The 15,208-nt window shown below is 39.4% G+C and overlaps 1 protein-coding gene and 1 long non-coding RNA gene across 2 annotated transcripts in view; both read left to right on the plus strand.

Annotated features, from left to right (window-relative positions):
* The window catches only part of LOC144588586 (uncharacterized), a 404,395-nt gene that overhangs the window by 261,813 nt on the left and 127,374 nt on the right, over positions 1-15,208 (plus strand). The window lies entirely within an intron of this gene.
* The window catches only part of FER1L6 (fer-1 like family member 6), a 118,653-nt gene that overhangs the window by 91,139 nt on the left and 12,306 nt on the right, over positions 1-15,208 (plus strand). Inside the window, exons 29-36 of the mRNA XM_072999299.2 lie at positions 3,542-3,660; positions 4,381-4,512; positions 7,359-7,484; positions 7,818-7,945; positions 10,499-10,669; positions 10,853-11,013; positions 13,118-13,260; positions 14,490-14,578. Coding sequence (XP_072855400.2) covers positions 3,542-3,660; positions 4,381-4,512; positions 7,359-7,484; positions 7,818-7,945; positions 10,499-10,669; positions 10,853-11,013; positions 13,118-13,260; positions 14,490-14,578 — 1,069 coding nt within the window. The remainder of the gene's footprint in view (positions 1-3,541; positions 3,661-4,380; positions 4,513-7,358; positions 7,485-7,817; positions 7,946-10,498; positions 10,670-10,852; positions 11,014-13,117; positions 13,261-14,489; positions 14,579-15,208) is intronic.

Genomic DNA, 15,208 nt, shown 5'->3' on the forward strand with positions numbered 1-15,208 from the left:
CTTTCTGCAATTTATGTGTTGTTTCTTGGTTTCCCATGTCAGGGTTCTTTCTTCCTGACCCACCATATTTATTTTTACTCACTTATTTACAATATTTTATCCCATCTTTCTCCTTAAAAGGGACCCAAGGCAGTTGACATCCTTGAAATACAATACTGTATTTAAAGCAAAGAACAATGAGTTTAAAGGGGCAGCTTACATCACTAAAAGTCAATACAGTATTAAAGTTAACACAATAAGAATACAAATATTTAATAGGAACAAACAAATGCCACTCGGAGATGTTAAACACAAGCAGTGTTACCCTACAAAACATGCAGCACCTTAGTGGCCTTCATGTAATGGACATCACATCTTGTTCAGCCCCGACTCATGCATTTGATACTTCAGGGTTGTGGAATGGATTCTCTGAAAGAGTCCAATGGCTGGAGAGGAGTAGACCCAATGAAGTGAAAGCATTGGGTCTACTCCTCCCCAGCCATTGGGGAGGAGTAGACCCAATTGAAGTTGACCGTTGTCCCATAACTTTGTCTCATAACTATGGTTATACCCTGTCTTCTATACTAGCATTTAATAAAAAGAAGTGTAACACACTGCAACAGAATTCCATGAATGCAAGATCAATTTGTCTATCTCATCTATCTTGTCTATCTGTCTATGTCATTAAATCTTAATCATTAGATAACCAGTGCAGTTGAGCTCCCTGGGAATGTCATTATTCAGGCAATTAGCATCTCTGTATAACCGAAATGTCTCTGTAGGTTAGGTGAGTTATGTGGAGCCTTATTTCTGATGCTATACATATGCATGTCGGAATAACGCTGCCTCCCGCCTGCAAAAGAACTCTAGTGTTGAGCTGCTGGATTTCTACAGGCACCCTTTCTCTCTGATTAAACTGATCTATGAGTCTAGGGTTTTGCCTTATTAATTTTTTTAAATTAGTGCAGAATATGTAGATAAGCTGATCGACACATAAACCATCCTCTTGATCATGAGCACATGAATCAGACCTTTCAATAATGGTGTATCCTGTATGTATGTATGTATGTATGTATGTATGTATGTATGTATGTATGTATGTATGTATGTATGTATGTATGTATGTATGTATGTATGTATGTATGTATTTATTTATTTATTTATTTATTTATTTATTTATTTATTTATTTATTTATTTATTTATTTAATTTATACCCCACCTATCTAGTCAATTGTGACCACTCTAGGCGGCTTACAACATGCACTTAAAAAATAAACATATAACAAACCTCATCACAAATAATAATTTACATAAATTAAAAGATAGAATAATTTTTTTCCCCAAAGATGGCGAGAAACAGGATATAATTATAACAGAAAAAGAATAATTAGGTATTAGGTGGAAAGGGGGAAGGCCTGCCTGAACATCCATGTTTTCAGTTGTTTCTTGAAATGTAATGTATTTTTTTAAGTAATGTAATGATTTACAATTATTTCCTCCTCCTCCTCCTTTTGCATAACTAATATTTCTTTATTACTCCTAAATTATAGAGCGTTTCTTTGGGGAGGGGTTGTATGCTTTTTTCTATTTTAAGTGTATTTGTTTAAGATTAAGAAACTAACATTTACTAATTCACAATAAAACTACTGCCCCTTTTATTCATGAGTGATTTAACAAATCACTTGTGGAAAATAAATAATAAGTAACTACTGGCTTTTTAAAAGTAATGTACCAACCAACTGCTGGTGTGAAATATTATTTCAGCTCCATGGAGGTCTGGCGCGAACTAGTTTAATGTTGGAACTCAGCATCTTCATGCTGGTGCCAACAAATACGAAATATATTATTGAACCTGGCATTACGCACCATGTCACTAGCATACTGATTTATTAATAGTTATTTACATAAAGAAGATAGAATGCAAATATGGGGAACCTGGGAGTAAAGGCTGTCACTATTGTGTCTAGAAGAACCTCCTGCTGTAGCAATATTAAAATTCATGAAGCGGTGATCAGAATTAGAGTGAAATCATTTTTTCAAGGGGGGACAATGCCAACTTTTATTCTGACTCTGCTTCCACTCATGATTCCATATATCTTGTGAGTAGTGAACGGAACATTTTTATTTTACAATGATTTTTTACACATTTCTGAAATTATACCAAAGTTTTCACTTTTTAAAAATCTATATAGCTGCTTGCTCACTGTGTGTAAATAAATAAATAGCACATCCGGGGTTTTTGAATCTAGCTTCCATTTTTCCACTGCCTCCCATTGTCCCCTTGGAACCGGCAAGAATGCCTGCCTGCAAATTGCTGAAATGAATGGAAGAGCAGATAGTCAGCATCCCATTACCTGAGATTTCAGGGCCGAAACCTGAGACCAGGGGACAGACTTTTTTTTTTTTTACATCACAAAGTCAGGAGAGTTTTCCAGCTTCATGTGACTGATGCCTAGGCTTAGGTGTTGCAAGAAGGCTCATGAGTCACGATGCTTGTCCAGCGCTTCCTGCCTTGTTACAGTGATGCATTGGTGTTTCAAATAGCCAGGATCAAGGGGGGAAAGCTGGGGAAAGGACTGGCACGTGCAAGAGTTTGGGACCATTGCACCATTCAGTGTAACACACACACACTCTCATGCTGAGCCAGTGAGCTCTGGAGCCAATGAAGAATAAGCGGAGATGGGGGCCATGTTTTGAAGCCATCTCACAAACAAAAGTGAAATTGTTTCCTCCTGTAGTGCTCCATACCCTCGTATTTATTTGCCTGAGATTTCTAGCTTGAAGATCCGGAGAAGCATGATAATTTCGTAAGACTTCAGAGGGTGCCTTGAGATCTAGCAGGTCTAATGGAACCAGACTTAGATGAACAGAGTACAAATCCATTACTCTTGTAGTATTTCTACAACCTGGGGTAACTACTAGTGCATCTGCAGGAGGCTCAAATCAACAACATTTTTCAGGTGTTAGTTCCTTCCTTCCTTCCTTCCTTCCTTCCTTCCTTCCTTCCTTCCTTTCGCTTCAACAGACTTAATGCTACCCATCTATAACTTTATTATCACCATCTTTTCTGCCTATATACCAATAATTGTGGGGTGGTTAGTTCTTAAGAGGGCATGTCACACAAGGAAAATATAGATCTCTCTGTCTCCCAAACTAGAGTCAGTAAGACGTCTTCCAGTGTTGGGTGTCTTTCACTAAAGTTAGGTGACTGAAGACTGATCCTAGTCAAGAAAACCTCCTTGTATTTGTCACTTTACAGATGTATTGGACTACAATTCCTATTACCCTCAGCCAAAAAGAACAAGTCCCATTGTTCTCAGCCAGCATTGCAGTTGTAGTCCAACAGCTGGAAGAGGCTAGGCTGATTTATATGATTTTTGCCGCCATCTCCCTGACCATTTTTGACCAGGAAAGTCTTAGCCTCTTATTATGGTTCTTCAAGTTCATAATTGTGGGCTCCAATCTTCAAATCTATTCTACTCTAGAAATGATGGTGGCCTTGAGATTCAACTTGGGTGTCGCCATCCTGTACCTTTAAAAACCATCCCTTTCTCTTTACAGCGAAGGCAGCTACAGGCGAAGTAGCGTTGAGCATTGACGATGAGCCAGACAAAAAGAAGAGAGACAAACTGCTCAAACCAAAAGTGAAAGAGGCAACTCCAAATCTTGCAACTATGGAGGTAGAGTTTATTGACAGGGATTTCAAGTTTGGCAGCTCAGACCTTCCTGCTCCTTTGGCAGTCTGGTCTGGCAAACCAGCACAAATATTTGTATGACTCAAGATGATTGCTCGTTGAAGATAAGATTGTTCACAGTCTCCTGTCTTTCTAACTGAATTTAATATTTCAACTCTAAGAACAACTGGATAAGACAAAATGTCTATCAGTCCATTCTGAATTCAGTGGCCTCCTCTTGTTTTTCTTGCAAGCACCTGGTTTGTAAAGATATGTCTTTTTTTAAAGCACTCACAAGGAAGAGATCCAACAGGTTTTTCTTGTACCTAACCATTGAGGGCAATATGTGTATGCTTTCCTTGCACTATAAGTTAGGCAATGCCTAAATCCACAGCAACTGCATGACCAGAGCTGCATTACGTCCTGCTATCAGTGCTAAAAATACTGTAAAAATACTTCAGAAATGGACTGAAGTATATTTCCTCCATTTCAAGTATAAGGAGGGAAAAAAATTGTCTCTCACCTTTCCCACATAGCGTAGAATGCTTTGCCACTTACTCTGACATAGAGTGGCTTTTATGCTTGTGTTAATGAGGTTAACACAAAATACTTTCTCACTTATTTTACCTAATGAATCGAAACTCTGTTCTGCAAATGTTTTCTCTGGAGCAAATCTGCCTTTTTTAAAATTATGAGATGCCAAATTTTGCCCAATCTTTCCCAAAGATCTATGAAGGGGACCTGGAAAGTGAATTTAACAACTTTGAAGACTGGGTGAAAACATTTGAACTCTTCAGGGGGAAATCTACTGATGAAGATAACAGCGTTTATGAGGAGAGGATAATAGGGAAATTCAAGGTATTGTTGGAAACATATTACATACCGTGTAATGTATAAGAGCCCACATTGTACAGAATTTTCTTTTACTCAGTGATTTTTAAGGTGTGTGTGCCTAGGTACATGGGGAGGCGCATAGGTGTGCATATGCAGTAAAGCAACCAAACTGTTTGAAAGTTTTGCAGTCAAATGAGGTCAGATATTCAAAGATTCTTCATTGAAGAACCATAAAATAACAAGCTACAGACTGAGCATATGCCTTTCGTAACTTTGTTGTAAGCTAAGTCAAAGTAGTTATTCCAGATTTCATAACTAAGCTAATGTCCTCTGATGCTGTGGTTTACCAAACATTTAATCAGATTATTAAAAATCAAGAGCTTTGCGTCTTGATTATTTATTATTATTATTATTATTATTATTATTATTATTATTATTATTATTATTATTATTATTATTATTATTATTTGCACTTATATGCCACCCATCTAGACATTGTCTACTATGGGCAGCTCACAACAGACAAGATAAAAACAGTTAATATATAATAACAGTTTTACAGCAATATACAATGATAACAATAGTTCAAGATGGGAAGAAAAATAAATTAAGTAGTGCCTGGAGGGAATAACCAGGTCTTAAGTTGGTTTTTAAAATGCCCAGGATCTGGCCTTTATCTCTTGATGGGCCTGACAAAACAAGTACCGATAACCAAGAAGCAATACTGTGTTTAGCATGGTAAAGATTCTTGTGTGTTGAGCCAGTATGCAATGCAATAGAAGAGAGGCTGATGCTCTTCTGTTGTGCTAATGCACAGGATGTAACAAAGGTTATGTCCAGACTGGTGCTTTTGATGTGAACTGGTGAAGCCTAACTAAGGTCATTTGAGGTTAGGTGGTTGGGAGAAACAAAATGCCATTTGTTGTGATCCTCACATCCAAATAGCATATCAGCCTCAAGGGACCCTATTTCCAGTATCCTGCAGTGGAAAGTTTATGCAAGGCTAGAGTTTGGGAGAAATGAAAGGGAAGTGGGTTCAAATATGGCTGAGAAGTGAGAAAAGAGAGAGAGGCAAACTATGAGAAACACAGAGAAAGGGGCACGTAATCTACACACACACACACACACACCAATCTCGATAGTGGAGACAAAAGAAAGGGATCCCTCCTTTTGCACCTTATATTGCATACACACACACACATGCACGCACACACACACATGCACGCACACACACACAAGGAAAGGGTTTGTGTGCATCCGAACAAGAGACCCTCCCCAACAGGATCTCTGTCTGTGTAAAAATAAAAGTGATTCGGCTGTGGGTCTTTGCCTACCTTTCTGTTTGCTCTTTGCCTTCCAGACACGCTCACCTCTTTTGCCCCTCTTTCTCATCCAACAGATACGAGAACCCCCAATGAAAAACAAAAAGGAAGAAAATTTTTAAAAATAAAACCCCAATGTGTCTTTCTTTGCTTTCTTAAGTGTTCAGAGTGCCGATATCCTGAAGCAGTTCATTTATTAAGCACTTCACATTTTTGGAAAGGCAAACTAGAAGGAGCCTTGGCAGCTTTGACAGCTGCAAGGCTGAGGTTCAGTCTGATCCCAGCAACTGCCTGTGCTGGGAATAAACTAAACTAGAGTATCCCAACCTGCATTTAAAAAGTAGAAACCTGACGGGGGATCAAGAAGGTGCAGGCGCCTTGGAAGCAAATTGGGTTACTCATGGTATGGATGCTGGAGAAAGAAAAAGAGCAGACCAATCCACCCCAGCAACACACCAACCAGCGGGGAAAATGCCTGTCTGGATAGGCTCAAAGATAAGGAACTTCAGCACCAAGGATAGTTCCATCAACAAGATTAGATTGGAGACTTTTGTACCTAGAGGTTTAGTTCCACCTTCAAGCTCCATCCCTTTCTTGAGATGTGAAAGGCCTTAAAGATACAGGCTTCCAGTCTAAGTCTAGCACCACTCTGGTGTATTGAGTCCTTCTTTACTGATAACCAGCCTTGATAGGATATTTATAGGGGTAGAGGTCCTTGCAAGAAAGGTTCAGTTTCTTATGAAGTACAGGGCCTGAGAATGTGGAGACTAGAAGCTATGCTTTGGTGGCCCTTGGAGATCCATCTCCCAGTCCATTAGATTCCTGTTCTTTGCTCTTGCGCTGAATTGCCCCCAACTCCTTTGGACATGAGGGTTTTATAAGGCCATTGGCACACCTCTTGGCTTGTGGGGTCAGCTGGCAGGATTCAGGCTGGGGGTCAGCTGCCTTGTGTTAGAACTATATCCCGGGTGGTGTTCTTAAAGTATGGAGTCCAATTTGTCTGGTCTGTTGAGGGAGCAGAGAGCTGTTCCACAGAAGACAAGGTGGTGAAAACCAGCTGGTGGAGACTCTAGTCTGTCTGTCTCTCTGACTCTCTGGATTCTCCCTCTCTCCCTGCTCTGTGCCCTTAGACTAATATTACTGCATCATAGGTGATGATATGCTGATGAAGCTGCCCACACACTCTCTCTATTTAAAATAGTTAAAATCCATACATCAAATAAGAAGAGCACAGGTTTTAGTGCCATAAACTATTCTATAGGTTAGTGGATGGCTATCTAGGACCAGAAATTTAATTCCAAATTGTTGTAACGAAGTAAACTGCAGAATTGTCAGTTTGATTATTTGGATATGAATTGTAGCCTTAATGTAGTAGACTATGCAGTGTTTTGTAAGATGTGAAACAGAAAATTAAAATAATAACAGAATTCCTTTTTTGGAATAAAAATTGAATGCCTTTTGAAAATGCTGACAGACTGCATACATGTATGCTCTTCCCCTTCTGCATTTGTGTTTGATAATAGTCATATGTATGCTGTGTACTGACAGGGCTGTTTCTGCATATATAAAAGTCCAGAAGATTGCTCCTCCGGAGATGGGGGCCAGCCAAAGATCCTGCAGGGTATACCTCCGAATCACTCTGTGAACGTTCTAATCAGAGTATATATTGTGGCAGTAAGTATAACTTCTATGGTCATCTTAAATTAGTATTCAGGGGCCCTTTAAAAAAATTGGTCAGAGTTTTTGCTTCCTATGCAAGACTTATCGGACTACTAGGAGGTGAAGCAAAAGAAAAGATGGTCCAAAAGGCCACTTTAAACTTTCGTATCTTATCCCGTTGTGAAACGGTAAAGTATATCTCCTCTTTGTATAAAAAAGGGAGAGAAAGCACAGCTTTCTTATATGAAAGCTTCCTGTATCTCTTGTATCCAAAGCCAGCCACAGCACTGACATCATCCATTCTGCAGTTTAGCACTTATTAAGTAACTCTATCCTCTGCTTCTCCAGGCATTTAATCTCAGCCCAGCTGATCCAGATGGCAAATCCGATCCTTATATTGTACTCAGACTGGGGAAAACAGAAATTAAAGACCGAGACAATTACATTCCCAAGCAGCTAAACCCAATTTTTGGAAGGTCAGTTCATTTAGATATTTGTGATGTTATGAACTTAATCAATTTGCTACAGACACTTCTTTCCTCTCCATTGTTTGGGATAAATTACATTTGCTAAAACATTGGTGCATGTCTCTGTAGATGCTATAAAATTTACTGCATCAGTTCTTGACAATGTGTCATACTGCTTCACTCCAGTTTATTCAATTTTCATGCTCAACCAGCATCTCTCCAAATTAGCCTCTGTTGCTTCATCTCTTCTTATGTAATAATACAGATAACCTTGTCTGTCTACTTTAACAAGGACATAAATCAAACCCACCACAACTATTTTGGAACAAAAATATTTGCTACAGCGTTGTATTCATGTAACAAGCTTACGTCAGATGTAAATGAGGTTTAATAGTCTTAAAATAATAATAGAACTGCAGAGCTGGAAAGGGCTATGAATCCTCAAATCAAGCTCTGATCAAGGAGGTACAGTCAGGAATTGAACTCACAACCTCTAGGTCTGTAGCTAGATACCTAAACCACTGAGCTAGCTACACAGCAGTTAATTATAGATGTTATAATTGCCTGACATTTCATCACTACTAAGGCAGAATTCTTAACTTAGTCTAGAGATTACTTTGGCCATTTAATATTATATGGGAATAGCTGATATTTGGAGAGTAACAGGATGCCTCCTCCCCCCTTTATATTAATGAATTCAGTCCAAATGCTTATGGCTGAGACTGGAAATTGTCAGTCTACAGATTAACATGTTCTTGTGGCATTTGGTGCATAATTTTTCTCAACAAATAAATATAGATTGAACTTTCTAAACAAAGATGCCTCAAAATATTGGTATTTAAAATCAGATTTATTTAAAACAACAACAAGAGATGAAATAGAGAATTGTTATCTGGATAAAGTAGACAGGAAATATATCTTTGTGGTATTTTCAGCTCTAAAGGCGAATAATGTCCCATGTTTTTAAATTAATCTGCTCAGACTGGAGAAGATTAATGCATGCCTACCTTTGCAATCACCTTTAAAGGTGAAAATCTTAATTCAGAGACTCCAGCAGAATAAAGCCCAAACGAGGGCATCCGTCATGCAGAATTTGTCCTCCACTGTCATAACTGGCAGGTGCCAATCTTTTTCAGAAACTGTTCTCATAAGTACGCAGATCCCTAAAGCATGGCAAATCACGACTGTGTGACTGATATTTAGGAGAAACAGGGAAACTGGTCCAAATTTTCACCAGCCAGTAATGACAGGCATTAAAATCTTATTTATTTATTTAAAGTATTTTTATCCTGCCTTTCTCCTTAAAAGAACCCAAGACGGCTTACATAATTAAAATACAATATTTAAAAGATTAAAAATTGCAAGTGAAAAAAGAACCTAAACTTCCACTGTCTTTATCTCTTCTAATGTTTAGCACAGGCTAGCTCAGTGGCTTAGGCATCTGGCTGCAAAGCCAGAATTTGGGAGTTCGATTCCCCACTGTGCCTCCTTGACAGGGGCTGGACTCCCTGATCCATAGGGTCCCATCCAGCACTGCCGCTCTAAGATTATTAATATATTGGCAGATCTTAACCATAGTGAAATTGGGCAGCCCCAGATGAATGCTCTGGAGCTCACAGATCTTGCCACAACAGAGATCCTGGGTGTCACTTTGAATAGTACCATAGATGTGAGGAGTGACATAGGACTAGCTGTTTATGCATTTCTCCTTCTTCTTTTGACTGTTTGACAGGTTTTCCCAAGATTATTATTACCTTGTCTAATCAAGAAATGGTTGCTTTAAGCCGCATCGCTATATTTAGTGAGATGCTGCAGAATTGAAGAAGAATGTGTGTTGAAACAAATTTGGCTAGCTGTAGAGATATCCACACCAGCTGAACATCTTACTTTTTGCTTCCGTCTTCCATAAAAGCAGCTCTGCCTCTTAACCAGTAGGACACGTATCTCTGTTGAGACACATAAGTCGTCTTGGTGGACACACAGGCACCAAATAACTTTCAGTTACTATTGTTCCAGGATCTTAAAAAAAAAACTACCACAAATGAGAAGCAAGTTTTGACACAAAGTCTTCTGTGGTCTACATCAAATCTATCTCCATCCCAAGCAGGAATACTGTTCCCACCATACACTTTTTCTGTTATGGCCTCCTTGGATTTTAAGATTCCCTTCAGTTAACTGTATCTACCACAATTACACTGTTAGCTAGCACAAATAGAGAGAAAAATCCCTTGCTCTCCCCTTCACAAATCATTAAGTGGGTACCAGAATATGCCTGAGGGATGCTGCGGGCGAGTGGAGGCATTCCAATGGATGAGCTCAATTGATTTCCCCGTTTTCTTTTGTTTATCCGGCAACTTCAAAGAAAGCTTTTGAGAATTTGTCAGCATTTTGTGATGATTTCTTTGTTCAAACATTGATATCTGAACTAGCACATGATACTAACTAACAGTCCAATCAATCTTTATTGAAAACTAAGCTTCAGTGCAGACTTTCTTTATATGCAAGGATGGTTAAGATTGCAGACTAACGATGATTCTATTGACATGGTTTGATCAATTGTAGGTCATTTGAAATTCAGGCCACTTTCCCGAAGGAATCCCTGCTTTCAGTCCTGATCTATGACCATGATTTGATCGGTTCAGATGACCTCATTGGAGAAACAAAAATTGATTTGGAAAACCGTTTCTACAGCAGGCATCGAGCTACCTGCGGACTGCAGAGTCAGTATGAAATGTAAGGTTCTCTCTGGACATATATTTCATCAACTAGCACTTAATGAGACAGTATGTGTTGATTCACAAGCATCTTGCAAAAGCTTGATCCTACTATGTCTGTTTGATCTTCTGAGCAATTACAATCTGAGCCACCTCCATCAGAAACATTCATCCATTCCAAACCATCTCCTCTAATTTGCAGTGAAGGATATAATGCCTGGAGAGATGCCACCAAGCCAACTGAGATCCTTACTAAGCTTTGCAGAGATAACAGGCTGAGCGGACCTTACATGCAACCTGGAAAGATACAAATTGGAGACAAGATCTTTACAGGAAAGACAGTCTTCCAGGAAGATGAGAATGGTAACCAGGCTACATAGTGATTCCATGTTTTTCCAACGTTGTCATTGTTGTCTGAAAGAAAACTCTTCCTCTCTAATTGCTCAGAGCAAAGTGGGCATTTAGAGTTAGTCTAAATAGCATAGCCTATTTAGTTATCCTGAAAGACAAGTGATCCAGCAGTTATACCCAGGACAGTTCCCCCCCCCCACCTTTCCCCTCAAGCTTTCTCTGATACTCCCAATCGGCATCCATTCTGCTTGAGCCTAAAACTGATGAGAAATAGAGAAACATGGCAAAACTGTGCCATCTCTGTGTTGCCCTATAAGGTGTGAGAGGGCATTATAACTCACACTGTTTGGTAAACCAGAGAAAGCCAAGGGTAAGGCGTGCCAGGGGTGCTGGAGATCACACCGGGGAGCATGGGAAAATACACATTGTGGCTTGCGGCTTGCACTTTGTCCATCTCTGTTTTACAGGGCAAATCCTGTTAACTCTTTAGTCTTTTGCTTTTGTTAAGATAAATAATTTGTAATTACATTTTATTTAATTTTTGAAATTTTTAGTTTTAGAAGTTCTAAAGTCTCAACATGTCAATTTTTTTTTACAGTGGGGTCTTGACTTGAGAACTTAATCCGTATTGGAAGGCGGTTCTCAAGTCAAAAAATCTGTAAGTCAAGTCTCCATTGACCTACAGTGCATTGAAAACCGATTAATCCCGTAACAGGCCGTTTTTGTTCCATTTTGGTTTTTTTCTGGTCTGTAAGTCAAATCTCAGTCTGCGAGTCAAACCTAAATTTTGCGGCCAGAGAAGTCTGTAACTCAAAAAGTCTGTAAGTCAAGCCGTTTGTAAGTCAAGGGTCCACTGTAATTTTAATCAGAACACAAACATACACTTGTGCATTAAATGGACTCTAGCAGGCTCCAGGACATCTCAGGCGTTTTGTTATGTGTCTGGCTCATATCTCGACCTGGTTCTTTAACACTGGATCATGCTCCCCCTTCCAACAGACAACATAGTAGATTGACTTCCTCTTTGGGCAGTCAGTTCATGTTGGTGACGAGAAAGCAAGCAAGTGGTAAAATTCTATACCAAAGGCTCCATGGGAGTGGCAGTGGTGGCTAAGTTCTTCCGATGTAAGAATTTTGCCCCGGCTCATAGAGATATGTCTGAAGTTGATAAAGGTTCCTTGGAACAAGATAGCCTATTGTGTGGGTGACGTTATGGATTTCTTTTACTTTACAACCTATAGCATAGGTTCTTGGGACCTGGAGGGCTAGGTCTTAGTCTAGTGATGAAACTTTCTTTACTCTTAAAATTCCCTAACAAAGAAAACCAACAATTATATAGCTGAGGTTTTAAACCACAAGATGGCAGCTGCTGAATTCTTAATTAAGGCAGTAAATAGCATTAGGGAATCTTTGAGTAAATTAATTATAGGGGGGTTGGGGATGGAAAATAGGAACTCCCTCACAATTTTTCATGGGTTAGCTCTAACTGCACAGAAGCAAGGTAACTACTGTATGTTACTATAATTTCTGGATAGCTCAGTGGCTTAGGTATCTGGTCAGAAGTTCAATTCCCATTCGGTGCCTCCTTGACAGGGCCTGGACTTGATGATCTATAGATTCCCTTCCAGCTCCGCAGTACTAAGATTATTATTATTAAGACATTTGCTTCTGCATATTAATATGGGTAGAAATACAACTTTAAATGCATACAGTATCAGAATATGCATCTCAATGCACTGCAATGTGGGTAGACTGTCTTCTCAACCAGGTTTGTGTATATTCAATTTATGCAAATTATATTCATGCATATCCTGGTCATAACCACACATTCTCTTTCACCTGATCATATTGCATATTGCTTCCATCTATTCATAGCTTACTAGAGATTAGCTTTCTTTTCTGCATGCAAAGCCTTATTGTCCCTTGAGGCGTTTTCAGAGACAAGTGCAGAATCAGTGTTGTGACATTTTTTCCTTTAGTGTCATTCAATGCAACTTTGTACTTAAGCAGATTTTTAATAAAACCTTTTTTTATTAACTGAGGCAACCACAGCAATCCTGCTTTATGTGCAGCCTCAACTCTGCCTGTTCATTTTGCATTTCCCTTTTTCCTGCAGAGGAACCAGTAGAATCGTACGAACACCTTGCCCTGAAAGTGTTGCGTTCTTGGAATGACATTCCAGATGTTGGATGTAAGCTGGTGCCTGAACACATTGAGACACGGCCGATCTACCACAAAGATAAGCCTGGCATGGAGCAGGTAAACACTTCAGCTTGGTGAAATGGTGAAAGAGAAACCTTCCAGCTCTTTTTTCTATCTTGCTAGTTACATCCCAGGTTTTTTCCCCATGGCACTCATAAAAAGTAAAGGTTCACCTTGACATTTAGTCCAGTCTTATCTGACTCTAGGGTGTGGTGCTCATCCCCATTTCCAAGCCATAGAGCCAGCATTTGTCGGAAGACTGTTTCTGTGGTCACGTGGTCAGCATCACTAGACACGGAACGCCATTACCTTCTCACCGAGGTGGTACCTATTTATCTACTTGAATTATTACATGCTTTTAAACTGCTAGGCTGGCAGGAGCTGGGACAAGCGATGGGAGCTCACTCCGTCACGTGGATTCGATCTTTCGACTGCTGGTCTTCTGATCTTGCAGCACAGAGGCTTCTGTGGTTTAACCTGTAGCGCCACCACGTCACCTGAAAGCAGCATACATTTAAGGAAACAGTTTATTTGACAAGGGAACCTTGGGCTTATCTACACTGCTCCGTGGGGGAGGGGCAGGGAAAGTGAAGTTATTGTTTTTTGAATGTGCTAGATCATCGCTGATGTGCTGCATCACTTAGATTATTTTTTTAAAACTTTATTTTCCTTGTCTGAAGTGCTGATTGAGAAACTGCCTGCAACTGAAACCACAGTTTCAACAACAGATTCAACAAGAGGACTTTCTTCTGTTTGAAATGTTGACCAGTCCAAGTTCAGTTTAAAAATACAGTCTCATGAGAAGAGACATCAAGGGCCTTGAAGTTGCCATATACCATTAGCACCTAGAAATTGAATGGGCATTCAAGTTACTTGGTCACCCTGTTCTCAAAATAAGCAAACATTTCACACTTCTATTTGAAATAATTAGTTCTTTCTAAATTTGCATCAAAGTTATGAATTAATATATATTATTTTATTCTCCTGTTTGTGTGTGTGTATGTGTGTGTGTGTGTGTATGCACATATATGTGTGCATGTGAACGTACATGTGTGTGTGTGTGTGTGTGTGTGTGTGTGTGTGTGTGTGTGTTGGCAAAATATAAAGTGATATCCTATTTTCTTGGAACAGAGGGCTGTTTCTTTCCATGGAAAGAAATTTGAGCTAATAGAAGCCCCTCCTATTGGAAGGGTGTGTGTGAGGACTTTCCTGAGTTTTTCTTTGGTGGGGGAATCTTAACCAACCTGAAACCTCATTCTTTATGTTTTGTGTTTCCTTTCCTAAAGGGTCGTGTGCAGATGTGGGTGGATATGTTTCCTAAGGACATGCCTCTCCCGGGACCACCCGTTGATATTTCACCCAGAAAACCCAAAGGGTAATTCATTACACCCACTCTTTCCCTAGAACTGCAAAAACACACTTGCTGTCAGCTAGTAAAACTGCATCTTTCCCAGGCTGTTTTCACAACATTTTACATTTTCCATATAAGCAACTCCAAATTTAAAAGCATATCACCTCCTACATTCTGTCCCTCAACAGCAATGTGCAAAAATAAGTGCATCTCAGTCTAAAATGTGCCTTTTAAAATGCTTTTATAGAAATCTGCTGAGAAAAAAGGTTGAAGTTGCAAAGTATTTTTTGGTAGCCAAGAAAAGTTCAAGATGTAGCTGCAATGCTATGTTAAGTTAGGCGAGAAATAAAAATGCTCCTTTTAAAAAGAATTCGAAATGAACTGAAAGTAGCTTTGCTTCCCATGCAGTAAATATACACAGTCATGGCCAAAAATATTGGCACCCTTGGGTTGCATTTTCTGACAGAATTGCAAGAGTCAGAATTGCAAATGGCCATGACTGTATATTATTTTCTTCCCCTCCCCAGTATTCTTTTAGGCCCTGATACATTAAGCCTGGAATATGGAACCTTTGCTGCTCCTGATGTTTTGGACTACAACGTCCACAATTCATTACCTTAGGCCATGTTGCCTAGGGCTGCTGGGAGTTGAAGT

The sequence above is a fragment of the Pogona vitticeps genome, chromosome 4 (genome assembly GCF_051106095.1).
Source record: "Pogona vitticeps strain Pit_001003342236 chromosome 4, PviZW2.1, whole genome shotgun sequence".
In the NCBI taxonomy this organism is placed as follows: Eukaryota; Metazoa; Chordata; class Lepidosauria; order Squamata; family Agamidae; genus Pogona; species Pogona vitticeps.